General features: G+C 40.1%; 1 protein-coding gene across 3 annotated transcripts in view; it reads left to right on the plus strand.

Moving 5' to 3' along the window:
• The window catches only part of TPX2 (TPX2 microtubule nucleation factor), a 64,139-nt gene that overhangs the window by 36,654 nt on the left and 595 nt on the right, over positions 1 to 26,890 (plus strand). For all 3 annotated transcript variants that reach the window (XM_059705835.1, XM_059705836.1, XM_059705834.1), the window contains 12 exons: positions 554 to 682; positions 1,773 to 1,901; positions 4,017 to 4,138; positions 5,518 to 5,669; positions 6,676 to 6,847; positions 8,717 to 8,858; positions 9,492 to 9,708; positions 18,474 to 18,566; positions 20,391 to 20,567; positions 21,149 to 21,295; positions 23,619 to 23,730; positions 24,391 to 24,572. In XM_059705835.1, the coding sequence (XP_059561818.1) occupies positions 554 to 682; positions 1,773 to 1,901; positions 4,017 to 4,138; positions 5,518 to 5,669; positions 6,676 to 6,847; positions 8,717 to 8,858; positions 9,492 to 9,708; positions 18,474 to 18,566; positions 20,391 to 20,567; positions 21,149 to 21,295; positions 23,619 to 23,730; positions 24,391 to 24,572 (1,774 nt within the window). The remainder of the gene's footprint in view (positions 1 to 553; positions 683 to 1,772; positions 1,902 to 4,016; positions 4,139 to 5,517; positions 5,670 to 6,675; positions 6,848 to 8,716; positions 8,859 to 9,491; positions 9,709 to 18,473; positions 18,567 to 20,390; positions 20,568 to 21,148; positions 21,296 to 23,618; positions 23,731 to 24,390; positions 24,573 to 26,890) is intronic.

A 26,890-nucleotide genomic window follows, 5' to 3' on the forward strand; every position in this document is an offset into this window, starting at 1 on the left:
GAACCTGAGACCCTTCAGTCCGCAGGCCAACGCTCTATCCATTGAGCCAAACCGGTTAGGGCTCATTTTGTAATCTTTTAACTTAATTTTTGTTTTGTGCATTTTTTGGTATGTGTTATGTTTTTACTGTGTGGCTATAAGTAAAAGGAGAAAATAAATACTATGGTCAGTTTCCAGGAGCTCTGATCTCTAATTTCAATTCTGACAGCAGTTAATTATGTAACAGGATTGGTCAAGTCACCTCATCTTTTTTTACTTTTCTCACTTATGAAAGAAAGAATTCTGCTAGGTGATTGCCAGTGCCTTAAAAAAATCTCAGCTTTATTGACGTCTAATTTACAAGTACAAATGCATTTAAGTACTAATATTTATGATGAAATTTTTATAACTATCAGTAAAACAAGAGATTAGACGTTTAGAGTTGAAATAATACCACTAAACTTTTTATAGCTCTTTGTAGTTTGACATACTTTCACATTTCTGAAGAACATTTTATATATCTGTAGAAGATAAATTCATTTCAGATAAATTTTTGTCAATTCCTTTACCATAGACGATCTGTTAGACTCTCTGCTCAGAAAGCTTTGGCACAGAAAGAAAAACACCATGTGAAAACGAAAGCCAAGAGATGTCCTACTCCTGTAATCATCAGTGAAACTCCACCCTCCAAAAGAATGAAAGTGTAAGTAGCCACAGCTTTTGACACTTGGCATAGGTTTTTACCTCTGTTTGCTCCTGAGGTTAATAGCAAGCAGAATATATGGTGCTCTTATTTTTATCAGTTAGGAATGCATTTTACCTGTTCAGCTAGAGTGGTTTACAGAATAGTTATTTATTTGCTTCACAGAAGTTTACTGTTGGCTTTGGTTCAGTGGTGGAACAATGCTAGGGCAGCATCTCTGTGAGCCAGCTTTTATTCCTTGCTTGTTCCTCAAGATGGCTGCTCTGTTTCTTAGCTTCTTCCTTGTGTTTGTTGCCTTGTTCCCACAAGATAGCTGCTATATCACTAGGTATCAAGAGAAGAAGGAGGCAAAGGAAGAGGGGCAGCACCACCTATATCACAAAAGTAAAATATTTTCCAGAAACTCTTGTTTTATCTTAGTTGCCCACCTGTGTCATGGATCCCTCCTAGGTGCAATAGAGACTACTGATGCAAGTACAATACTTTTGCCTTTTTCCATCGTCGCCCCAAACACAATTGGCGTTCTGTTAATAAAAAAGAAAATGGAATCGATATTGGAAGGCAACCAGCTGTCTGGCATTTGTGCATTGGATGATGAACAGTTGGAATCCCTCTTATCCTCTTGAACCTTCACCAAACAATTCTTATATTGATTTTTATTGGTGTTCTTAAAGTTTACCTCTTATAGATGATCTGATAACCACTAGTTACCTACCAGTAGAAGAATCTTGTGGTTGAAGTATGCTTGTTGTCTTAGAGCAGTGGTTCTCAACCTTCCTAATGCCATGACCCTTTAATACAGTTCCTCATGTTGTGGTGACTCCCAATTTTATTGTTACAAATTGAACATAATTAAAGCATAGTGATTAATCACAAAAACAATATGTAATTATATATGTGTTTTCCGATGGTCTTAGGCGACCCCTGTGAAAGGGTCGTTCGACCCCCAAAGGGGTCTCGACCCACAGGTTGAGAACTGCTGTCTTAGAGAGTGAAAATTAAAGTCGTATGTGATAGATCTGGGGAGGAGGCTAGAGCAGGGTATAATTTAGGGAATTAAGAGGATATTTTTTGTTCTTTTGAACTCAAGTTCTAATCAAAAGAAGTCAGAAGAAGAGAAAGATGGCATTGCTCCTTGTCAAGATACTTCTGGAAAGAATGAGTCTTCCCCAGAGAAAGCCAAGGAGAGACGTACTATGCCTGGTATGCCACCTGTAAGGTATGCTGCTTTCCTGAATTTTTTTTTTTTTTTAACCTTTCCTTTCTTCCTTTTTTTTTCTTTTTTTAAAAAAAATATATTTTATTGATTTTTTACAGAGAGGAAGGGAGAGAGAGAGAGAGAGAGTTAGAAACATCAATAAGCTGCCTCCTGCACATCTCCTACTGGGGATGTGCCCACAACCCAGGCACATGCCCCTGACCGGAACCGAACCTGGGACCTTTCAGTCCGCAGGCCGACCTCTATCCACTGAGCCAAACCGGTTTTGGCTGCTTTCCTGAATTTTAAACAGAGTCAATAGAAGAAAATTGCAAATGGGTACATCTCCAGTCTATTTGTTGTACGTGGAGCTTGGGAAATGCCTGAGGCTATAACCACGGTGAGGTGAATTGTTTTATAACCTGGTGGGTACCCAAGTCTTAAACATTGGGAAAAATATATTATTAAAGCAAATTGATAGAAATATAAAAGGAAAAAGTAAAGGTTCTTACTATCCAACTTGAATGGTTTTATTTCACCAAGCTCCCTTCTAGTTTTATTCAAGTAAAATAGCTATTTTCCCAATCAGTATGTAAACAACCTTTGGGTTTGCTTTATTCACTCACTATGAGACTTTGATTTATTTATTTTTCTGTACTACTATAAAATCTTTACATTTACCTCTTTTGGTAGATTGTTAATATTCTCATTATATTTAAACATTTTCTGTTGAAAATGTAGTTTCTAATTTTTTATTATTATAAGTAGTTAGTGAACATCTTTGTAGGCAGAGCTTTTTCTTTAGAGTAATCTCAATGACTAGTTTTATGGTTATTCATATAGCCAATTTTATTTTAGAAAAGAATATATAAATTTACAGTGCCATCAATTTTGAATATTATTATTTCCTTGTCTCATCTGCATTGAATGTTTTTACTTTAAAAAAATGTTCCTGCCACCATAGCCAGTTTGGCTCAATGGCTAGAGCATTGGCCTACTGAGTGAGGGCTTCCAGGTTTGATTCCGGTCAAGGGCACATGTTTGGGTTGTGGGCTCAATCCTCAGTAGGGGGCGTGCAGGAGGCAGCTGATGAATGATTCTCTCTCATCATTGATGTTTCTGTCTCCCTCTCCCTCTCCCTTCCTCTCTGAAATCAATAAAAATATATTTTTTAAAAAATGTTCCTGCCCTGCCCTGTGCGGCTCAGTTGGTTGAGTGTCGTCCTGTGCACCAAAAGGTGTCTGTTCGATTCCCTGTCAGGGCGAACCCCCATCATCAGGGTGCATGTGGGAGGCAACAGATTGATGCTTCTCTCTCACATTGATATTTCTCTCTTGCTCTCTTTCTCTTCCTTTCCTTCCCCACCCCTAAAATATCAATAAAAAATGTTCCACATTTAATTGCTGTATTGTTGATGGCATTTAATTATTTTAATTTGTATTTACCTGATTACATTGTAAACAACATTGTATTACTGTTATTGTAACATCTTTTCCATATTTCCTCTTGGGTAAATTTTCTGTTTCCTTTTTGTTTGTTACTGAGAATGGCTACTCTAACTGGAATGTTTACTATGTGTCAGATACTCAGAAACATTATCTGATTTAATAGTTACAAACATTCTGTGAAGATGAGTATATTTCTCATTTTACAGTGGAGACACCTTAGGCTCTGAGAGGTTAAATCATTTTCTCAGGATCACATAGGCAGAAAATGAAATGACAGGGCTGAGATTTGAACTCTCTGGCTTTACTCCTAAGTCTATTCTCTCTATCACAGTATATGTTCTGTATATATTATTAACCTTTGGCCATATTTGTTGCAAAGATTTTTCCCATTCTAGTGGCATTTTAATTTTAGCTTTTATGGTGGCAAAAAGCTAATCATGACATAGTCTAATTTGTGGATCTTTTGGAACATCTTGTCTATTTTAGCTATTTTCTGAAAATTTGTTCAGTATTAAGGTATAAATTGTACACCTGGATTATTTTTTCCATAGGTTATCTAAGTTTTTGTTTGGGTAATTATTGTATCACAGGTTTAAAATCTAATCTATATAATGCCTTTAGATTATTTTGAACCATTGAGCCTCTTTCTCCTCTCCTCTCTTATCTCCTTTATTGATTTGCCCTTTAGACAGAAACTTCTAAAAAGTACTGAGGAGCAAGAGTTGGAGAAGAGCATGAAAATGCAGCAGGAGGTGATGGAGATGCGGAAAAAGAATGAAGAATTCAAGAAATTTGCTCTTGCTGGAGCAGGTCAGCTTGGCTTTGGTTGAGACTGATTTATGAGGGGGTGCTTCTCATAATCTTGGTAGGGTTTTTTGAAGTCTCTGTCTTCCTTAGCCTTAGTTGGCATAAAATAACGTTTATTGAGAAGGCTGGACCATCTCTGTGATTATTCCCTATAACATGTTACATACATTGACCCTTTCTTAAAGCATGCTGTTCCTTCTCTAACTGTAGAAGTCACACCCATCTTTTTATTTTTTATGTTTTATATATTTTATTGATTTTTTTACGGAGAGGAAAGAAGAGGGATAGAGAGTTAGAAACATCGATGAGAGAGAAACATCGATCAGCTGCCTCCTGCACACTCCTTACTGGGAATGTGCCCGCAACCAAGGTACATGCCCTTGACCGGAATCAAACCTGGGCCCTTGATTCCGCAGGCTAACGCTCTATCCACTGAGCCAAACCGGTTAGGGCAAACCTATCTTTTGAGACCTTTTCCCATGCCTTCATTTCTTCAAGTAGAATTGATTTCCCCCTCCTTTTTCCTACTAATTCTTTTTGTTTATAGTAGAAAAAGAGGGACTAGGATTAAGACAGGAGATAAAGCAATAGGGCAGGCCAGTTGTTGTCCCATTTTATCCTTGGTAGAGGAAGAGGAAGTGGAATGATTTCACTTGTGGCTATGGAGGAAAAGCATGACTGAGGGAACTGAAGGATCAGAGCTCTGCTTTGCTCTTGCATGTTTATTCGTGGAGTTGAAGCTATAAAGCCCTGCTTACTGGGTTGAAGGAAGCACCCCTGGAGGTTATAGTGTTTCCTTCTTAGAGACGTTTAGTTAAGTGTGCCTTTTTAAAAAATATATTTTTTGATTTTTACAAAGAGAGAGAGAGAGAGAGAGAGACAGACAGACAGACAGACAGACAGACATTGATTGGCTGCCTCCTGCATGGCCCCCACCTCAGATTAAGCCTGTAGCCTGAGCATGTACCCTGACCAGGAATCAACAAGTGACTTCGTGGTGCATGGATAGCCGCTCAACCACTGGACCACACCAGCAGGGCTAGTTAAGTGTGATTTTAAAGTCAGTTGGGATCTTTGTCTATCAAAAATATTCTAGCTACACATTGTCTTCAGACCTATGGCCACACCTGGGAGATGGGATTTTTCTTCCTGTCTTACCTCTTTAACAGTTGGCATCTGACCAAAGGGCCTCACCTCCAACAGTACTCAACTTAATGAATAAGGCACATATATTAGTGTCCTTAGGACTGTTTCAAATATTGGGTTACATGTAAAGAGTGAACAAAGTTAGATCCATGGTAATAGACCAAAAAGACTGGATAAAGGGAGCTTTACTAATGTTCTCTGTGTAACCTGAGTCTTTTGCTCTGCTCCTCACTCAGGACAACCTGTGAAGAAAACAGTGAGCCAGGTAACCAAATCAGTCAACTTCCACTTTCGCACCGATGAGCGAATCAAACAACATCCTAAGAACCAGGAGGAATATAAGGAAGTGAACTTTACATCAGAACTGCGAAAGCATCCTCCATCTCCTGTAAGTTGATGGGCTAAGTGAATATTCCTCTTACTGATTTAGTGAGGACTTTAGCTGTAACATTTGTGGTCACCCCTTACAATAATATAATTGAATTAAGATCTGAATTCTCACTTTGCCTCCTGTTAGCTCTGTGATCTTGGATAAATTACTGTCTCTTTGGGAACCATCTTGCCAAGTTGCTGTGCAAACTGAATTGATGATATACACAAAACTCATGGAATTATGGGTGGCAAATCATAAGCACAGGCTTGTTACAGCTTGTGCTGTTACAAAATTCTTGAAAAAGTTTTGTTTGCAAAGCTGTGTACAAAATATAATACCATTTATGGGGAAAATGGCTTTGGGGCAGACCACTCCAGTCCTATGCAGTGTTGTTACCGGAGCACTAACAAAAACTAACCATCCTAAATAAGAATTCTAAGCATCTCTACTTGCAATTTCAGTCATCATCATCATTTGTTGAAGTCAGTCTTTCAGTCTTAAACCCTGGGTGTGTTCTTTCTTTGAGATGTAGGTTCTGGAAAAGTTGTTTTCAGTCGGAGACCAATTTAATCAAAATCAGTGTCCCAAGGAGGCGGCTTCTTCACTCAGTTTTGGGGAGGGTATCAGTCTGATTCAGACTTTTACACACTCGATCTGATCACTCCCAGAATCCTAATCAGTTTTTAAAAAATGGATTAGGGATAGAGTACCTTTTAAGCATTTTTGGTTCCTTCTAATTCTAAGAAGATTTGCTCTTGATTGCTTTAAAACATTAACATACTTGTAAAAGATCACTTTATGTACTATTGTAGAACAATTTGCTAAGTGCTAGATTATTTTATTTTTTTTAAAGATGGGAATAGACTGGTAACCTGTGCTCACAGACTGACAGATTTAAGAGTAATAATTCTTAAGGTTTTACACGAGCTCTTTTCCTTTTGATTCTCTGCTGAATATGTGACTTGTGGTACATCTGAGCTTCTATAACATTTCATTTGGGGAACAACTTCTTTCTTTACAGGCCCGAGTGACTAAGGGATGCACCATTATAAAACCTTTCAACCTGTCCCAAGGAAAGAAAAGAAAATTTGATGAAACAGCTTCTACATATGTACCTATTGCACAGCAGGTCGAAGCCTTCTATAAAGGAACTCCTAACAGATATCACTTGAGGAGCAAGAAGGATGATATTAGTAAGTTTCTTACCAATATCACAGCTGGCTGGAGTCTCCCCTAGAATTCCTTTTGCTGCATCTTAGGCACAAATTTGCCTTTAGTTGATATCCTAGTTTTTGAACTAAAGTATGATATGTACCTATATGCAGACAACTGATTTATTGTTGAGCATTTTCTCAAACCACCCAGCTATCTGTCCACTTATGCCTATCAATCACTTGATCCTTCTGGTCAGTAATAAGGGGAATCAAAGATATCTTTGCTATATATTCAAGTGTCATGGTGCATTTATTTACTGAGAAAATGAAGGCATTCCATTCATTCAAGGTTGTGTGCTTTTTGTTCAGTGATTCAACAGGTTTCTTTTACTACTACAAACCAAGTACTTTGTTGGGTGTTGAGGGTATAGAAGTGAACAAAATGGACTTGGTGCTACTCAACATCAGGTTCTAATTCAGTGAGAGAGATGAACAAGTAGATCATTACAAATTATTCTAAATGCTATGAAATGAAAGGAGATGTCAGAGTTAAAAGATGTGGAAGATAGGTAGAGTGTGCCTGCGTACTAAGAAGTTCCTGGCAGAGAAGTTGAAAATAGAGGAGAGAAAGAAGATAACCAATGGTTAAATCCCCGCACAGGCAGGTAGAGGAGGAGTACTTATCATAGCTCTCGTTCTTTGAAAGGAGGATGGAAGAGTGAGAAGAATGAGTGCAAATGCTGGTGGGTGTATAGATTTGGTGGTGAACAAATGAGAGAATTCTAATCTAATAGTTTCTATTTTTTATGAAAATAATTTCTATAAGAAGGAAGGTAAAAAAGTTTAAAAATAGTGGTATAAAATAGCCCAGTGTATAAAGCTAGCATTATGGATAAAGCAGAATCTGGTCATTTTGCCTTTGAAGGTCTCAGTTTTTTCTGCCCTTACATAGGCATTGTGTAGTGCTGTGTCAGGTAGCCAGACAAGCTTAATACTGCTCATTTGTCAAATTTTATATTAATGAAAATAATAATTTTTTTTGTATCCTAATGGAAATTTAAATATTAAACATGACTTTTCAAATAATATATGACTTTTAGACTTGGATATGTCCTGCTCTTATAATCTCAGAAATTACAGAAAGTAATTTTTATTTAAAACTTTTTATAGTGATAGCTAAATAATAGTTATGTATATACTTGAAGCCTGGCTTCTTTATAAAAGAAATATATTTGGTTTCTACCTTCTTTTCTTATGTGATAAGTTCTAAATTAGAGAACTCATTCTACATAATAAAACTGACATGGTTGCCCCTGACCCAGCAAATCAGTATTTTCTATGAGTAGTAACAATGGTCTTTTTAAAATTTTTATTTTTATTGAACTTATTGGGGGAACATTGGGTGATGGTCTTAATATGGATGCTTTGACATAGTTTACTTTGTCCATTTAACTTTCTGTGCGAGGTAGTCTTGATACTTTGATATAGATGCTTTTAGGGAGTTTATAAAATTGGGAATTGTTACTTGGTCTTTAGAAAGGCCTTATTTTTAAAGTGGGAATAAGTAAAAATCTTACTTGTCAATTACAAGCAAAATAGTTGGCATTGCCAATAAAAGGCAGTATAGGCCTGTGCAGTGATAAGGAATTTATCAGACATGGGTGGTTTTTAAGTTCAGAAGATAATAGAGTTGACCAAAAGTTTACCTTCATCAATCATACTCCTCAGTAAAGAGTGATAGGGAAGAAGGGACTGCATATTTGTCAGGTTGCCTAATGTGAACTGAGCTGAATATGGAGGGCCAACCACTCTGTGGTTGGGCCTCTCTGGGTTGCCAAGATGAGTTAGCACCTACAGGTAAATGGGGTCTTGAGGAGCCAGGTGAATGTCTCTGATCTCGGTTTACAGCTCTGTTACCCACCAAATCTACTGTGGCTAAGATTGTCACAGAACCACAGACTCCTGTGTTGCAAACCAAACAGCGCACAAGGCCTGTGACCTGCAAAAGTGCAGCGGATCTGGAGGCCGAGGAGCTCGAGAAACTGCAACAGTAAGTACCACTGGCAGTATTTGAGGAAGAGTTTAAGAAACCGCCTGCTCTCTTTTCAGTTCTATAAGGGGACAGTTGCTATTTTTCATGCCATGGGGATTGTCAGCATTTGAGTTACCAGCTCTGTAGGCTGTGTCCCTGCCTCTATGATTAGTCCTGAAAGTGGGAATGTGGAGATGCCCTGGAGGGTAAACTGATAAAAAGCGAATGCAGAGGTTAGAGTGGGAGAACTCAGTTCTGATTTCAGTTAGGGAGTGTCCTCTGAGGTTAGTTTAGGTAGATCCTACTCTTTCATGGCTACCCAAGGGATTGTTCATGGGAGGAAACTGGAACTAAATATGGTTAGCACTGGATTTGTCTCCTATATCCTCTTTCCATTTCTTTTTGTACTTTTGAGAAGGGGGAGCTTCCCCTGTGAAGAGAAACCCCAATCATTAAAGTGGTGGGAATGTTAGGATTTTCTTATTCTTTGCTCTAGAAGTAGAAATAATGGCTATGGAGAGAAATTTTGCTCTGCATGATGGCTAAGCTTAATGATTATTGTTTTTCTGTTTGGCCTACTTTGTTGTTTATGTATTTTTTTTTAATTATTAAAATTTTGCGGGGGATGGCATTTAAATTCTCACCTTACAGATATAAATTCAAAGCAAGGGAACTGGATCCCAGAATTCTGGAAGGTGGGCCCATCTTGCCCAAGAAACCGCCTGTGAAGCCACCCACTCAGCCTGTTGGCTTTGATTTAGAAATTGAGAAAAGAATCCAGGAGCGAGAGTCAAAGAGGAAATCAGAGGATGAGCACTTCGAATTCCATTCCAGACCTTGCCCGACGAAGATCCTGGAAGATGTTGTGGTAAGAATGGTTGAGGCCCTGCATGCTGACAAAATTGTCCTGCTTATGACCAAATATCTACCCACGTATACATATTTGAATATATACTATGATCAGGGTATCATATTAGGAGTTGTAGGTGATAAAGAGACATATCAGAGGTAGATTTCGTTCTCAGGAAACTTAAAGTCCAATAAGGGAGACAGCATATGTGTAAGTAATATAAAATGAGACAGAAGTGTTCTCAGAGAGATGGCAGTTAGAAGAATTATAGGAATTCAATGGAGATAACGATTTCTTCTAGGTGGAAGGTTCAGGGAATGATTTTGGGAGGAGGAAGCGTTTGACTTCATCCTTGACAATATTGAGTTACCGTCATCCTCATCATGTTGTCACTGTTGTAGTAGCTGACACTCTCAGTATGTGCCAGGCACTGCCCTAAGCCTTTTTCATATATTAAGCCATTCATGTTGACCATGGCCCCTCCAGGTGGTTTAGTCTAATTATCTTTAGTTTGAGATGAGGCAGTTGAGGCCCAGAGAGGTTGAGTAGCATTTCCTAGGACACTCAGTAAACAGTGGAGCAAGGATAATAATTCAGGCACTCTGGCTCCAGAGTCTGTGATCCTAAACTGTCATTATATTGCTTCTCCATTACAAGGTAGAATTTGTACTTACAGAAATGCAGATGAACTCACGAGGCATTCCAGGCAGTGGGGGTGACAAAAAAAGCCTGAAGGTAGAAAACGGGACAGCTGCTGGAAACTTAGTGGGGCAGTTAAGCTGGAAAAAGGAAGTCTATATATTAAGAGGAGCAACTGGAAACTAGATGTGAAAAGTGGGTTACTTTATTTTGATGGTGGGGAAGAGATGCCACAGTCCAAGAATAAGTAATGGAGGTCAGCACCGGCTTAAGTGCAAAGATGGTTTTTAGATGAATTTCCGTGCAGATGAAGAAGCACCCTCTTCCCTTGGTTTGGACCTACTTATGTTCAGGTGCCAAGAACATTGTTCCCCTGTCCTCTTTCTCGTTTACCCTTTAGCATCACCGTGGTTTCAAGTGAAACTGTTCACCAGTGTTTATTACCTTCAACTTTTGTTTATTCTGTTTCTTAGTACTAAGTCAGAAGCAATTTGAAGTTATATTTTCCAGGCTTTAAAAAGCATGATAATGCTTAGAAATGGTTCTTCCCCTCTTCCTACGCGATGTCTTTCAGTTGAGAACTTTCTGCATGAGACCTCTTTTCTACTCAAAATGGTTGTTATTTTTTTCCTTTTCCTTTTTTTGGTATGATGCACATCTATACTATCTATACTAATAAAAGGGTAACATGCTAATTAGACCAGGAGACGTTCTGGACGTCCTTTCAGACAAAGCCATGGTGGTGGGGCCAAGGCAGAGGCAGTTAGGGGTGATCAGGCCGGCAGGGGAGGGCAGTTGGGGGTGAGCAGGCCAGGGGGGGTCGGGGGGGCGGGGCGCAGCAGTTAGGGGTGATCAGGCCAGCAGGCAGAGTGGTTAAGGGCGATCAGGCAGGCAGGCAGGTGAGTGGTTAGGAGCCAGCTGTCCCAGATTGCGAGAGGGATGTCCGACTGCTGTTTTAGGTCCGATCCCGCAGGGATTGGCAGTCGGACATCCCCCGAGGGGTCCCAGATTGGAGAGGGTGCAGGCCGGACTGAGGGACACCCTTCCTCACCATCCTCCCCCCCCCCCCCCCCCCGCACAAATTTTGTGCACCACTAGTTTACTACAATGTCAAACTCTGTCACAAACTTTATTTTACTTTTAAATAATTCTTTATTGTTGAAAGTATTATATATGTCCTCTTTTTCCCTCATTGACCCTCTCCAGCCTGCCCCCAGCCTTCACCACCTATTGTCTGTGTTCATGAGTTATGCATATATGCATACAAGGTCTTTGGTTGATTACCTCCCACCCTCCCCGCCTTCCCTCTGAGATTCCACTCTGTTCCATGCTTCCATGTCTCTGGATCCACTCCATTCATCAGTTTATTTTGTTACTTAGATTCCACATATGAGTGAGATCATGTGCTACTTCTCTTTCTCTGACTGACTTACTTCACTTAGCATGACACTCTCCAGGTCCTCCAAAGGGTAAGAGATTTTTCTTTTTTTACTGTTGCATAGTATTCCATGGTATAAATCTACCACAGCTTTTTTATCCACCCATCTGCTGATGGGCACTTGGGCTGTTTCCAGATCTTAGCTACTGTAAATTGTGCTGCTATGAACATAGGGGTGCACACATTCTTTCTGATTGGTGTTTTGGGTTTCTTAGGATATATTCCTAGAAGCGGGATCACTGGGTCAAATGGCAGTTTCATATTTAATTTTTTGAGGAAACTCCCTACTGTTTTCCATAATGGCTGCACCAGTTTGCATTCCCACCAGCAGTGTTTCACAAACTTTAAAGAAAATTTTCCAACCCAAGGACTAGTCTGTAAGAGCTGTGCCACCGTGGTCATTAACTGCTGAGCAAACAGTGTTCTGAATAGAGCAGGGGAAATGCAGATTTATATGCCGACTTCAGAATCTTAGCGCCACATGGGCTCGCTCAGTGTTTTCATTCACACATTAGAAAACTGAGGCCTAGAGAAGAAAATGACTTTCTCAAGGCTTCTATAACATTCATTTGTTACCTTGCTTTTAATTTTTTTTAAAAATATATATCTTATTGATTTTTTACAGAGAGGAAGGGAGAGAGACAGAGAATCAGAAACAACATCGATGAGAGAGAAACACCGATCAGCCGCCTCCTGCACATCCCCCACCGGGGATGTGCCCGCAACCCAGGCACACGCCCCTGACCAGAATCGAACCTGGGACCCCTCAGTCCGCAGGCCGACGCTCTATCCACTGAGCCAAACCGGCTTCGGCTGTTACCTTGCTTTTAATAACATCATCTCCTAAGCTCCTGGCTTTCCCCCCCTGCCACAAGTTTTTGTTTTTTTATTTAATTCATATACTACCCTTTCAATTTTTGCTATATCCTTATATCTCATACACTAGTGTTGACTTTATATATTTTTAAAATCAACTCATTTTAAAAAAAAAATACATTTTATTGATTTTTACAGAGAGAAAGGGAGAGGGATAGAGTTAGAAACATTAATGAGAGAGAAACATCAACCAGCTGCCTCTTGCACACCCCCTACTGGGGATGTACTTGCAACCAAGGTATATGCCCTTGACTGGAATCGAACCTGGGACCCTTCAGTCAGCAGGCCAACACTCTATCCACTAAACCAAACCAGTTAGGGCAAAATCAACTCATTTTTAAAGTGATTTTAAAGGAAACATTTAAATCATCATGTAAATGGAAAACCAGTACTTTTTGCCATGAATAGCAATAGTAGCTACTAATATACAGCTTATTATGAGCCATGTTTTATTCTAAACTCTTTATATAATACTTAATTCTCATAATAACTGTATGTGGTAAACATTATTGGTAGTATTATCCATCCATTTTATGGTTAGGAAATATAGAGGTTAAATAACTTGCCCTAGATAATAAACTAGTCAATGCCAGAGCTAAGATATGAATCTAGGTAGTATGGTTCCAGGGTCCATACTCTTGGAGCATCTATATACATAAAACCCTAATGCAGTGGTTCTCAACCTGTGGGTCACCACCCCTTTGGGGGTCAAACGACCCTTTCACAGGGGTCGCCTAAGATCATCGGAAAACACATATATAATTACATATTGTTTTGTGATTAATCACTATGCTTTAATTATGTTCAATTTGTAACAATGAAATTGGGGGTCACCACAACATGAACTGTATTAAAGGGTCACGGCATTAGGAAGGTTGAGAACCACTGCCCTAAGGGATCAGATGACCGGCCGGTCACTATGACGTGCACTGACCACCAGGGGGCAGATGCTCAACGCAGGAGCTGCCCCCTGGTGGTCAGTGCGCTCCCACAGTGGGAGCACCACTCAGCTGACTGTTGGGTTCCAGAAGCCGGGCTCATGGATGGTGAGCGCAGCTGTGGCAGCGCGAGCTTCTCGTGCCTTTGTGCAGCACTACCAAGAGGCAGCGGCAGTAGGCGCTGCGGGGGGCGGGGCGGGGGGCGGGATAAGCAGAGCAGCAGGCCTGGGCTTGGGCTCCTCCCCTGCCACCTGCTGATTTACGCACTACTGCATCCCTCGGGGGATGTCGGACTGCCGGTTTTGGCCCAATCCCCACAGGCCTGGCCTGCGGGGTTCCAGCCAAAAGTCCAACATCCCCCGAGGGGTCCCGGATTGCAAGAGGGTGCAGGCCAGGCTGAGGGATCCCACTAGTACACGAATCTGTGCACTGAGCCTCTAGTTCTTGAATAAAATAGAAGGTTCTTAAGGAAAATATGTAATTATTAAAAATTAAAAAATGACTATATCCCATCTAACATTCTCTTCCATATCACCAGTCATACCTGAACTCCACTTTTAGAAACATTGATTTAGGAAATTGGTTTGGCAGTTTGTTGTGCTTTGGAGATAACTCGGGAGAAGTGTTAATTGGAGGAAGTTGACTAGAGTTCATTAGGAGTTAGTTGAGATCTTAGAGTAGTGTTGTACCAGGTTATGCCTTGTTGAGAATTCTGGATAAACAAATCAGCAAAGCACTAGGTTAAGCAAGTATGCAACTGAATTGAAGTGCTATGCTGCAGGAAAGTGTTTGCCAAATCCAGCTAGTTCTCAGAATCCTCTGGGGATCTTATTACGTAAACAGATTCCTGGGCCCCACCCTTGGAACTTTTTATTTGTTAGGTGCAGCAAAGATTAGAGCCCAGTGAAGAATTTAGTGTCTGACACACTAAAGCAGTCACATTGTTAATAGTAATAACTGTTTTATTGCATGCATACATTGTACTGAGTGTTTTTTTCCTGAGTGTTTTATGTCGATTATCTTATTTCTCATAACTCTTTAAGAGGTAGGTTCCATTTTTTAGGTGAGGAAAGAGACACTAAGAGGTGTCTAGCATGCAGAACCAGGATTTGAACTGTCATATTTTTAAAATATATATATATATATATATATATATATATATTGATTTCAGAGAGGAAGCGAGAGGGAGAGAGAGATAGAAACATCAATGATGAGAGAGAATCATTAATTGGCTGCCTCCTGCACACCCCCTATTGGGGATCGAGCTCACAACCTGGGCATGTGCCTTTACCAGGAATTGAACTGTGACCTCCTGGTTTATAGGTCAACTGAGCCACACGGGCTGGACTGAACTGTCATCTTCTTAAGCACTGTCATCCTGCCCCACAATGCTGTTAATCATTGTTAATTTTGGCAAACACAGTTTTTGAGTTTGATGCTAGCTGTTTTCAGCTCTCTAAATTTCCAGTGATTTCACTTTAACTGATGGTTTCTAGAGAAGCAAAGCATAGGGAGATGTTAGATGTATTCTCTTTCACTCTTCTTTGCTTTTTAGAAAGGGAAGCTCTGGAAGAGGAATGTGGCCTGCCCATTTTTGGAAGTTGTTAGCAGAACTGAGATTAGGTCTCTTAATTCTAGTCTTGGACTTTTATGATAGCACAAAAGAGCCTGCCTTCCAGAGCCCAAATGCATCTTGTCTGTCTGCCACCATTGTTCCCCATTCATGTCCTCCGGGTGCTTAAGCTGCATCTGTGTCTCCTTATGGTGTTTCTCAGGCGCTCCCGCCTATGGTTGATAGGTGGCAAGGAGACAGCGGGCTTGGGCAGCAGTGGGCCATGAGGCAGAGATGAAATAACGGCTCTTGGGAGAGAGGTGGAGTGATGAAAGCCTTGAGCTCCAGGGTGTGAAATGTGAACTTGGTGCCGACATCTAGTGGGAGAGCTGGGGCACCACAGAGGTGGATATGGTGTCAGTGAGGCCAGTGAGTAATTTTAGCAGTGATATTTTAGGGATGACTTGGGGAGACCAGCACAATTTCACCCCTACCCCCTCTTATCCCTGAAATAACATTGCTTCACAGTAATTTCCTAACTGCTCTGGGACAGGCCTGAGATCTTGTCCTAGGGGACTTGGGGTCATATCCTGCCTTACAGAGACATGCTTTCCCCCATTATACTTCAGCTGCATTCCTGCTAGGTTTCTTTATAGCACATGTGAAAACCTGGAAATAATTGATTTATTACTTTTTCATTCTCTTTCTTCCACTAGAATGTGAGTTCCCTGAGAGTAGGGGCCGTGAATATCTGTACTGTTCACTTCTGTATCCCTAGAACCTAGCATCACAGCATAGGCACTCCAGTGTGGATAACTGAGTGAGTGACAGTACAAGCTGAAGTGCTCCAGCCTGTGTTTCTAGTGTGGTAGACGCTGGGAATTCAGAGGTGGAATGTGAAACAGCCCTGGTCCTGATAGCTTTCAGTCTGGCTGGTAGAACAGATTGACATGTAAACAAATTAATCAACCTTGTGTTCATTGAACAATTACTTCTGTAGGTTCCTTGGAGAATGCAATTGGCAACCTCCCTGCCCTTAAGGAATTTATAACTAAAAAAACTTAAAATGGCAAAACAAGAAGCCTTTGTTTCTAAAAACCCAGTTTTCTTTTCTTTATTTCTGATTGAGCCCCCAGTTGGCTTTGATTGCAGTGGAGAATGGGGTGTGGGTAGATGGTTGCTGCGAAGTTGATTTTCATAAATCACCTTTCCCTCTCTCCCAACTAATTATGAGGATTGATCCCATTGGTAAACATCTCTTTCATGGCTGACTTGTTAGAGGTTTCCATTGCTTTTCTTTTACAATGCATGTATCTCTGGTGGGTGGATTCAGAGAGAGGGGGAAAATAGGAAAAGAGACATTATTTTAGAACGAAATGAGTCCTCAGATATTTATTCCAATACTTTGTTTAATGAAAAGAAAACAAATAATCTGAGGTCTGAGGCTATGTGATGCACCTAAGGTTACAGCAGTTGGAATCAGAGTTGGGTGAAAACAGATTTCTGGCTCCTTGTTCAGTGTTCTTATTCCCATATGTCATAAGTGTGTTTAGGCAAGAGACTGGTGTTCACATGTCTAGGATGTTGTACAACAACCGATTTTGTTGTTTATGGTAAGCATTATTTGAAAATCCCATTTCATGGACTTTTGTCACTCAGATACATTGGATTTCACTGTGCTAAAGATCTTAGCTTTATTTAGCAAACATAAGAACTTTCACATCAGAATGAGCATTCCCCTTGTAGTGGTCACCATAGGAGGGTATACATTTTTTCCAATGATTGATACTGTGCAAAACATTTTGGAAAAGCCACTTGTCTTAGATCCTGTGGCACAGTCTTTTGGATCTCTTCAGGGATGGCAAATCTTCATATTTCAAAGATTAATTTGCTTTTAGAAGCTGGTGTAAAGCTATTTGGAACTAGAACTTCAGAGTAGTCCAAGATAATAGGTCTGGAAGCAGTTTTGTTTAATTAAAAGTAAAGATTGAGTTCTACCTTGCTTGGTCCCAAAATTGGCTTTGAAAGCCACTCAAGAAAGATATTCCAAAGATGTGTTGAGCAGTTGCAGCATTGTTGGAATTAAGGAGAAGTCTCTCAAGATGTAAATTTGAGTCCAAGGTATAAATTCTGTTATTCTTACTGTATTCATTCAACAAACATTTGCTGAATGTTTGGCTTTATACTTGCCAAGGTTAGAGATTGATGAAATGCAACTCCCCACTCATGGAGCACTCACAGGCTCACTCACACAAGCAGATGAACATCTAAATAAACAAGTGCATGAAGTTCTGTATGTACTGTGATAGAGCTCTACACAGGGAGAGAGTGCGTCAGTTCTGTAGGTTCTGGGAGTTTGAGGATCTTGAAAGGCTTTATGAAGAAGAGATGCTTCTGTGGAGATTTGAAAAGAAGGGTTAAGTACTTCAAAGCAGCTGAGAGAGAGTGCACAAGGAAAGACACTGAGTTGAGAACCAGTGTTAATTTTGGCAGTTGCCAGTAGTTCATTCATGAGTAGGAGGGTCAAGAGATAAGACTGGAGAGTCAGGCAGGGTATCAGATTATAAAGCACCTTGTACTTCATGCCAGGGCATTTGTTATACTGTTGTAGGTAAACAGTAAGAGGGAGCCATTAAAGAGTTTTAACTCAGGAAGTAATATATCAGATGTGTTTTGAAAAATAATTCTGACTATATACAGAGGATGGATTAGAGGAATGAGATGAGCTAAAAAGCCTTTTAGAAGGCTGGTGAATGGTATAGGCAATTGATGTGGCCTGTGGTAAGGCAGTGAAGAGTTTAGAGAGGAGGCAGAGTAGAGAGCTGATGGGCAACATTAGCATGTGAGAGAGGATTTTTTTTTAATTGATCTGGTTATACATATCGTTCAAAACAACAGCCCAAGAGCTAACATTTTGTAGTTAGTATTAATTGCCAGATTTGTGATAGAGTATAAGTGCTTATAAAAATGAACATTTTTAAAAATTTTGTTTTTGAGGGATTGGGGTATAGAAAGGAAGAGACACATCAAAACATTGGCATTAGTTTGTTTTCTGTTGTCAGTAGTATTTTTCATAAATTCAAAAGTAAGATTTTGATGAATTCTGTTTTTACTGAATATACAACTCAAACTATGTCCTTATTGCCTCTCTTCTATTGTGATATTCCACCTTTGGAGTGCTACTGCAGATCCTTTGTCTTAGTTGGGTAAATAACGACATACTGAAACACTAGCTTTTTTTTGATTCCTGGTTTTGTGAATTTCCCTTTAAGACAAGGATTTAATCTTAACTAGTGGAGATTGTCCTGGGATGTCTAATGGAGTTGTTTATTCCTTCCAGGGTGTTCCTGAAAAGAAACTACTTCCAATCACTGTCCCTAAATCACCGGCGTTTGCATTAAAGAACAGAATCCGAATGCCCATCAACGATGAGGTGATTCCCTGGGATGGGGATTCCTTCTTCCTTCTGCATCATCAATCTAAGCATTACTCTTTCTTAAAGCTTAATGGAACTCAAAGGCAGTCATTCTTGTCCGGAGTTGTCTTCAACAGTGGGCATAAACATTTGATCATCTCTTTTGCTCCTCCAAGAGCAAAGTAATTGGTGTGAATTTTCTGGCTTGCAGTGGTAATTCTTTGCAACTTATTGGAGGCCTGTCCGTTTGTATAACATTGACAGTAGCCTACCATTGTTACATGGATTAAAAGTTGCTGATCCCTGTCCTCTATTTTGCCTGAGTTGTTGTCACCATTCACTGAGGGACTTTTTAAAAATTTATTTATTTATTTATTTATTTTTAGAGAGAGAGAGTGATTGTTCCACTTATTTATGCATTCATTGGTTGCTTTTTGTATGTGCCCTGACCGGAGAGTGAACCTGCAACCTTGGTGTATTGGGACTGACACTCTAACCTACTGAGTTACCCTGTCAGGGCACTGAGGGACTTTAAAATTCACACCAGGCCTAGGGATTGGGGTATAGAAAGGAAGAGAAACACCAGGCTGTTAACATTCACCCTGTCCTATCTCCATTAATCCAAGGGTTGCAAAGGTGACTGTGTGATGATGGATCATGAAACTGGAATACATAAACTATCATTGATCAGGCTAGTTTCCTGTTACATCTTCATCCTATATAATAAAAGCCTAAAATGCAAATCGACCAAATGGCTGAACGACCGGTTGCAATGACATGCACTGACCACCAGGGGGCAGATTCTCAATGCAGGAACTGCCCCAGGTGGTTAGTGTGCTCCCACAGGGGGTGCGCCACTCAGCCAGAAGCCAGGCTCACGGCTCATGAGTGCAGTGGCAGTGGTGGGAGCCTCTCCCGCCTCTGCTGCAGGCGGGTGGTAAGGAGCAAGGGGTCCCAGACTTCAAGAGCCCCGGACTGAGAGAGGGATGTCTGACTTCCAGATTAAGCTGGCATGTGGACATCCCCCGAGGGGTCCTGGACTACAAGAGGGCGCAGGCCAGGCTGAGGGACACCCTCTTCTCCCTAACCCCCTTCCAGTGCACGAATCTTGTGCACAGGGCCTCTAGTTTTATTAGAGGCATGGGTAGGGTCCCTAGGTCTGGCCTGGCAATCAGGGCCATTTGGGGCCTTCCGGCTGCTGGCTGGGGCCTTCCTTCGTTCCACGCAGCCCCCTGGTGGTCAGCGCACGCCATAGTGAGCGATTGAACTCCTGGTCTCCCGGTAGAACTCCCGAGGGGACGCTTTGCATATTAGCCTTTTATATATATAGATATCCAGAAATGGGGTAAGTTCATAGCAGATCTCAAGCATAAGCCATTTTATGTGAGTTCATTTGAAACTAAAATACACAGTAATCTTACGTTACCAGTTTGAACCCAAACAACTTACTTGGTCCTATTCCGGGTTTGACGACTCATTAACTCCCAGTCACATGTTTTAGTGGAGTCTAGATGGAGGGTGGGTCAAAGAGGAGGCCAAGGTGTGTGTGTCTTCTGTTCTTCATTTTATTCACACTGATTGATCTCATTCGTTTTTACAGCCTTCCTGTGAAAGACTTTACATCTTTAAGAGTAATTGTGTTAGACCTTTATCAAATACTTTCACATTGGTCTCACCCCAGTGAGTTGGTAGGTAACTTTGCTACACAGGAAACTAAGACACCTAAGAGGTTGAGTGACTTGCCTTAATTAATGACTTCTGTCATATAATGTCTTCGGACTCTCCATTCTGAGGAGGTAAGAGTGAGCAGTCTTGTTTTTAAACTGCGTTTTTTTCTTGTAGGAAGAGGAGCCGGTAGTGATAAGAAGAGCTCAACCTCGGGCACATTTGGGGGTACCTTTTAAGCCCCAAATCCCAGAGGCAAAGACTGTGGAGATATGCCCTTTCTCATTTGATTCTCGAGACAAAGAACGCCAGTTACAGAAGGAGAAGAAAATAAAAGAACTGCAGAAAATGGAGGTAGGTGTTTTCATTTCTGTAAGTAGCTTAACACTATTCTTTGATCCCTCAAAGATAATCTTTTATGTTGCATTTTTATAAAAATCACTGACTTCCTTTGATCTCTTCATGACAACCTTATGAAGTATAAAAAGGGCAAGTAATTTTAATAAGCTTTCTGGCTCAAGGGTGTTAAGTGACTTGCCCATGATTATGTTCCCATTGCAGGCAATACCAGTATTGGGAGGAAAACCTGGGTTCCTTTTAAGCCCATTACTCTTTATTTTTTTTAATATGTTTTTATTGATTTCAGGAAGAAGGAGAGAGAGCGATAGAAACATCAATGATGAGAGAGAATCATTGATTAGCTGCCTCCTGCACACCCCCTACTGGGGATCAAGCCCGCAACCTGGGCATGTGACCTTGACCAGAACTGAACCCGGGACTCTTCATTCCGCAGGCTGACGCTCTGTCCGCTGAGCCAAACCAGTTGGGGCCCTTTTCTCTTTTTTAGATTTAGATTCATCCAAATATTCTGGCGTAGCTGTTGCTTTCTGGCTAGAAAGGCCTTATCTCAAATCTTATGTTTTCTTTTATATCAGGTGCCCAAGTTCAAGGCACATCTTTTGCCTGATTTTGACACTGTTAACCTGCCAGAGAAGAAGGTGAAGAGTGTAACCCAGACTGAGCCTTTCTGCTTGGAGACTGACAAAAGAGGTGCTTTAAAGGCACAGACTTGGAAGCACCAGGTGAGGGGTTAGGACAGCAGCTAATATGTAAATGGTTGTTTGTTGGTTTGTTAGAACGGGTAGGCCCACTACATTGAAATTCATCTCAGAAATAACACACTGGATTATTTCAGAGTCTCTGCTCTAAATCGGGTCAGCAAACTTTTTCTATTAAAAAAAAAAAAGATTGTAAATACATATTTTAGGTTTTGTAGGCTGTATACGATCTGTCATATAGTGTGTGTGTGTATTTTAATTTTTTAAAATTGTAAAAACCATTCTTAGCTCAAAGAGGTTGTAAGCTGGCTGAAGTTTGCTGATCCTGGCTCTAAATGCTCATCTGGGGAATGTGAGAACTGATAGGCTTTCTTTGCATCTGGAGTTTCTTTGTATATTAGACTTGTTTATTACATGTTCACTCGTTTCTGTTGGTGCTTTGATAAGAAATAGAATAGTGAGAATAGATTCTCAATAGGGTATGCTGTTTTGTCAGCATAGTGTGCTCTTTGCTCTTTATAGATGACAGATAGTTAAAAACAATCAATTGATTGTTGGCTAGTTTAGTTGGAATCTAATTCTGCCCTATCTGGAAAAAATTTTCCCCCGAATCCCTGAGTTTGTTGGTATTTTTATATTGTCACTTATCTTACACTCTGTCCAAAAGGAGCTCTGGACTAATTTTTTATAGGAAGTCACCCTTCTTGAAACCCACGAAATGTGACTGCTAACCTGACTGAGTGAGCGTAGGCCCCTTGTTGTTATATTCTAGGAAAACTTGAGACTGTTGCTTTGAAAGTACTAGTGAATCTCTCTTTCAAGGTCCGTGACATAGAATGTCTGTGGGGTTATTTTCCATAATAAAAATTTTTTTCAAGTTTTTCAGACATATACAAAGTAGAATAGTATAATGAACTTGCATTAACCTGTAACCTGGTGCTATAGTGATCAAAACATAGAAAATCTTACTTTATCTATGCTTCTATCTACTTATCTCTACACTGGATACTGTTACCTACACATTATTACTTTGAAGCAAATCCTCATCTCATTTCTTTTTTAAAAAAATATATCTTATTGATTTTTTACAGAGAGGAAGGGAGAGGGATAGAGAGTTAGAAACATCGATGAGAGAGAAACATCGATCAGCTGCCTCCTGCACACTCCCTACTGGGGATGTGCCCGAAACCAAGGTACATGCCCTTGACCAGAATCGAACCTGGGACCTTTCAGTCTGCAGGCCGATGCTCTATCCACTGAGCCAAACTGGTTAGGGCCCATCTCATCTCATTTCGTCCAAAATACTTCAGTGTGTAACTTTAAAATATAATAATAATAAAAATATAACCACAATATTATTATTGTAGTAAAACATTAACAGTAATTACTTAATAATGACTGATAGTCAGCATTTATATACCCCCAGATCTCATAATTTTTTTCAAGCAGTTGAATCGCTCAAATCAAGATTCAGATAAGGTCCACATATTACATTTGTTTAATAAATCCAAATCCCTTTTAATCTATAGGCTTCTTTACTTGCATTTTATTTGTTGAATAAACTGGATTATTTGTCTTACTGGTTTTCCATAATCTGGATTTTGGTCATTGCATTCTGTGGCGTTGCTTAATATGTTCCTCTGTCTCCTGTGTTTCCTGTTGATGAGTAGTTATATTAAGAGACTTGATTAAACTCTGCTTAGGTTTTTTTTTTTTGTTTTTTTTTTTTTTTTTTTGAGGGGGCTTGGGAGGGAGAATACTTTACAGATGATCACATCTGGGGGTATATAATGTCTGTTTTGGGGGTAGGTGTTAAGATAAGGTCTTAAAATTACAATTGATCCTTGAACAACACTAGTTTGAACTGCACAGGTCCATTTATGCATGGATTTTGTCAATAAGTACTGTGAATGTATTTTCTTTATTTTCTTAATAACATTTTCTCTAGCTTAATTTATTGTAAGAATACAGTATTTAATATATATGACATACAAAATATGTGTTAATTTACTATTTGTGTTATTGGTAAGGTTTTCAGTCGAAAGTAGGCTATTATGGTAAGTACATTTGGGAGGAGTCAAAAGTTATATGAGGTTTTCAACTGTGTGGAGTGTTGGTGCCCTAATCTCCATATTTTTCAAGGGTCAAATGTATCATAAAGATACTTTCTAATTCTCAGTGGGTTTAGATGTTGTCATTCTGATCTACTCATTGTAAAGGGGGTTTTAATTGGGGTTTAGATGAAATCATTTGCTGTCTTTATTGATGAAACAGTTAGAAACACTAGTACTTGAGTCATGGAGGTGGTGGTCATGGCACGTTATCTGACAGGCTTTCTTTCTAATAGCTGGAAGAAGAACTGAAACAGCAGAAAGAAGCAACTTGCTTCAAGGCTCGTCCAAACACTGTCATCTTCCAGGAGCCCTTTGTTCCCAAGAAAGAGAAAAAATCCCTGACTGGTAGTATTATGTGTATTCTTGGGGGATTGGGGCAACATTGTCAGACTTCCCAGGGCCATTGCCGGGGACTCAGTTGTGTCCGTATAATGCTGTGGCAACCAGAAGCATTTGTCTGTAGAGGATCTAGTTTTCTCTCTCCTTGACCCAGATTTTTGCCTTTGTTGAACCCAGCAGCTATGTTGAGTTTCAGAATATGTTGGGGCCAGATTCATAGAGCAAGATCCTGGGCAGAGGCAGCTGGCATTTCAGTAATAGTTATAGGCTTTGCCCACCTAAAGAGTACCAGGAAGTGAGGGAGGGATAGCCAGGACCTCTTTCTGGAGTTCACCCTGAAGCAAGCCTTAATTACAAAACATTTGCTTCCTTAAGCACTGGGTAGGTTGTCAGATAATTGGGATTCTTCTACATCTATCTGTCTTAAAGTCACAATGTGGTTTTAAGCAAGCTACTTCACCTATGTGGGTCGTGCTTTTCTCCTAATTAGTTGATTTTCAGGGGCCCTTCCATGTTTTAAACTTCTAAGACTCCAACTTTCAGTAAGGCTTCCTTAGTGCTTAGCCGTTCTATTGACATGCATGTCTGTGCCTCTTGCTGGCTCTCGGGGCCAGGTTTATGCAAGTCCTGCTTGTGTACCAATATTCTCTCTGTTTCTGTACTCAGAGAGCCTTTCACTAGTTCAAGAACCTTTTCAGCTGGCCACTGAGAAGAGAGCCAAAGAGCGGCAAGAGATGGAGAAGAAAATGGCTGAGGCAGAAGCCCAGAGAGTCCAGAAGTTGGAGGAAGTCAGGCAGCAGGAGGAAGAGCAGCAGAGGGAGGAGCTGGCCAGGCTACGGAAAGAACTGGTAACTGGGCAGCAGGAGTGCTGACTGACCCATGATTGTCTCTGCTTTGTTTTCTCTGTGCCTTGTCTTGTTTCAGAAAGAACCTAAGGTGGCTACAAGGACACATCAAAGTCAGGGGAAGCAGGAAACCACACAAATCAAGGGTGATGACAAAGTGGAGATGTGAATGAGGCTTAAGATCTGTACATTGTGATCCATGTATCTGCTAATTTGAGTCATAATTTTGGCCCTTTTTAGGAACCAACCTGCCAGTTACATAACTCACAGTGTTCATGTGATAAAAGCAAGCTACTTGTTAAACAATACATTTATCCTTAGTATTGCACTCAGATTCTTCCAGGGGTCTTCATAAGGAGGAAATCATGGCATAACTGTTCACAGTGATCATTAGCTTATTTTTATTATTTAAGGCTTAAGAGAACCAATGTATTTTACAATTAGACAAGAATACATTATTAGGGAAAGACTTGAGAATTGGGCAGTAACTCTATTTTCATTTTCCTCTTAATACTTGACTCAAATTCCTTGGAGTCACAGTGCATATCGGTTCACATGAACCTCTGTGCTAACACTAGCATAATGATTTAAATATTAGTTACCCAAAAAGAAAGCTTAATTCACATTTAGGACCCTTTCACTAGGAGGGCAGCAAGCCACATTAACTGCATCAGGGAGGAAGAAGACAGTTTTAGATGAAGCTTCATACGATTAATAAAAATGACTATGGAAATACATAAATTGTTGAGGTTTTGTCTAAAAGTGCTAAGCCAACAGCTGATACAGCAGTTGGCAGAGGTGACTGTGGCTGCAGGAAGGGACTAAGCACAAACTATTAAAGGGACTAGCTCCTCAGCAAAATTCAAGCTACCATTTTCTGATTGAATGAAAAAACAATACATTCCCCACTCCAGATACACTCACAGAACCAGCCTTTCTTCCATCCTCAGGCTGTTTGATTTTTCTTCAACACTTGGTTCCTGCTGCTTCTGTTTGTCCCCATCATGGAGCTGTTTCTTACTGAGTCTCCGTGTCGGCTGGGCACAGCTCTGTCAGTGTAGTTGGCTCCCTGTTAATCCGGCTTGATGGAGGATTGATTGTACACCAACCATGTTAAACTTTCGGCCCACAACGAGTATTTTTGCGGCCCAGCCAATATAACGGTGTATAAGAAACATTTTAATAACAATTTCGTAACTTAATTTTTACAATATCCTGTTACACATAATTATTAACACATTGTTTGCGGGTAGTTTTTATCGCGCGCTAACAGGTGGCGTGGGCCATTTTTGCAGTTGAATAGATTGATTACCGTTATACCTGGAAGTACATACATAATTCACCATTGTATGTGTTAGAGACCCAAATTTTGCCCTTTGGAATTCGTATATCTGCATGTTAGCATCCCTTTAGAGCAATAAAAAAGTATAAAAATAAACGTATTTATACGTTACCCCCATTCTACCGCTAGTCTATAAAAAACGTATTAATACGTGTCCCACGCTCTACTACCAGTCAACGTGAAATGTGTAAATACGTTTCCCGCATACAATGTGTTAATAACGAACTACAACATTTGCTAATGACTGATTACTATAATTGTGTGGCATTCATTTCCCTTACGCGAAGGCGCACCATTTCTCTCCACTAATACTAGCAGCAAATATTTGAGCAGCTGATTGCCACGTCATTAGTCTTGGACTAACTTGTTTGGTGTGCACAACAGGAAATGTTTCACTTTCAGAGAAAAAGAAAAATAGGTTTATTTGCGTTATGCTTATTAATTTGTGCAGTTATTCAGTGTCTGGTAGGTTAATGTTCAAGAAAAAATATTAATTTTTATTAAAACGTTCTATTATTTTATGTCAACAGTTACTCATTTATTTTAGCCCTTTGCATTCAGCATGTCTCTATCAAAATAAACCTACGTTTCTATGAAAATTGAAGCTTTTTTTTTTTGTGGCCCACATAAACTGAAACCTTGTTTATTTGGCCTCTGTTAGCCTTTGAGTTTGACATGATTGTTGTAGACTGCCCAGAGGATAACAGGACCAGGCATTCTTTCAGCAACCCTTCCTGGTTACTGTTTTTTGTTTGTTTTTGTCTGTGCTTTTGGCGAATATTAAGACTCAGTAAGCTTAAGGCTGTACTTTAGCCAATTCTTAACATGTATCTCTTCTTTGCTACAATTGAGTACTGCCCCATTACATCCTAGCGTAAACACTCAAACTGGAGATAGGCTTGACATTCTTTAGTGTACGCTGAGGGATGTAGCAAGACATGAACAGAAATCTACTTGGGCTCCAAAGCTCATGTGCTTT

Source organism: Myotis daubentonii, chromosome 8 (assembly GCF_963259705.1).
Source record: "Myotis daubentonii chromosome 8, mMyoDau2.1, whole genome shotgun sequence".
NCBI classification, from domain to species: Eukaryota; Metazoa; Chordata; class Mammalia; order Chiroptera; family Vespertilionidae; genus Myotis; species Myotis daubentonii.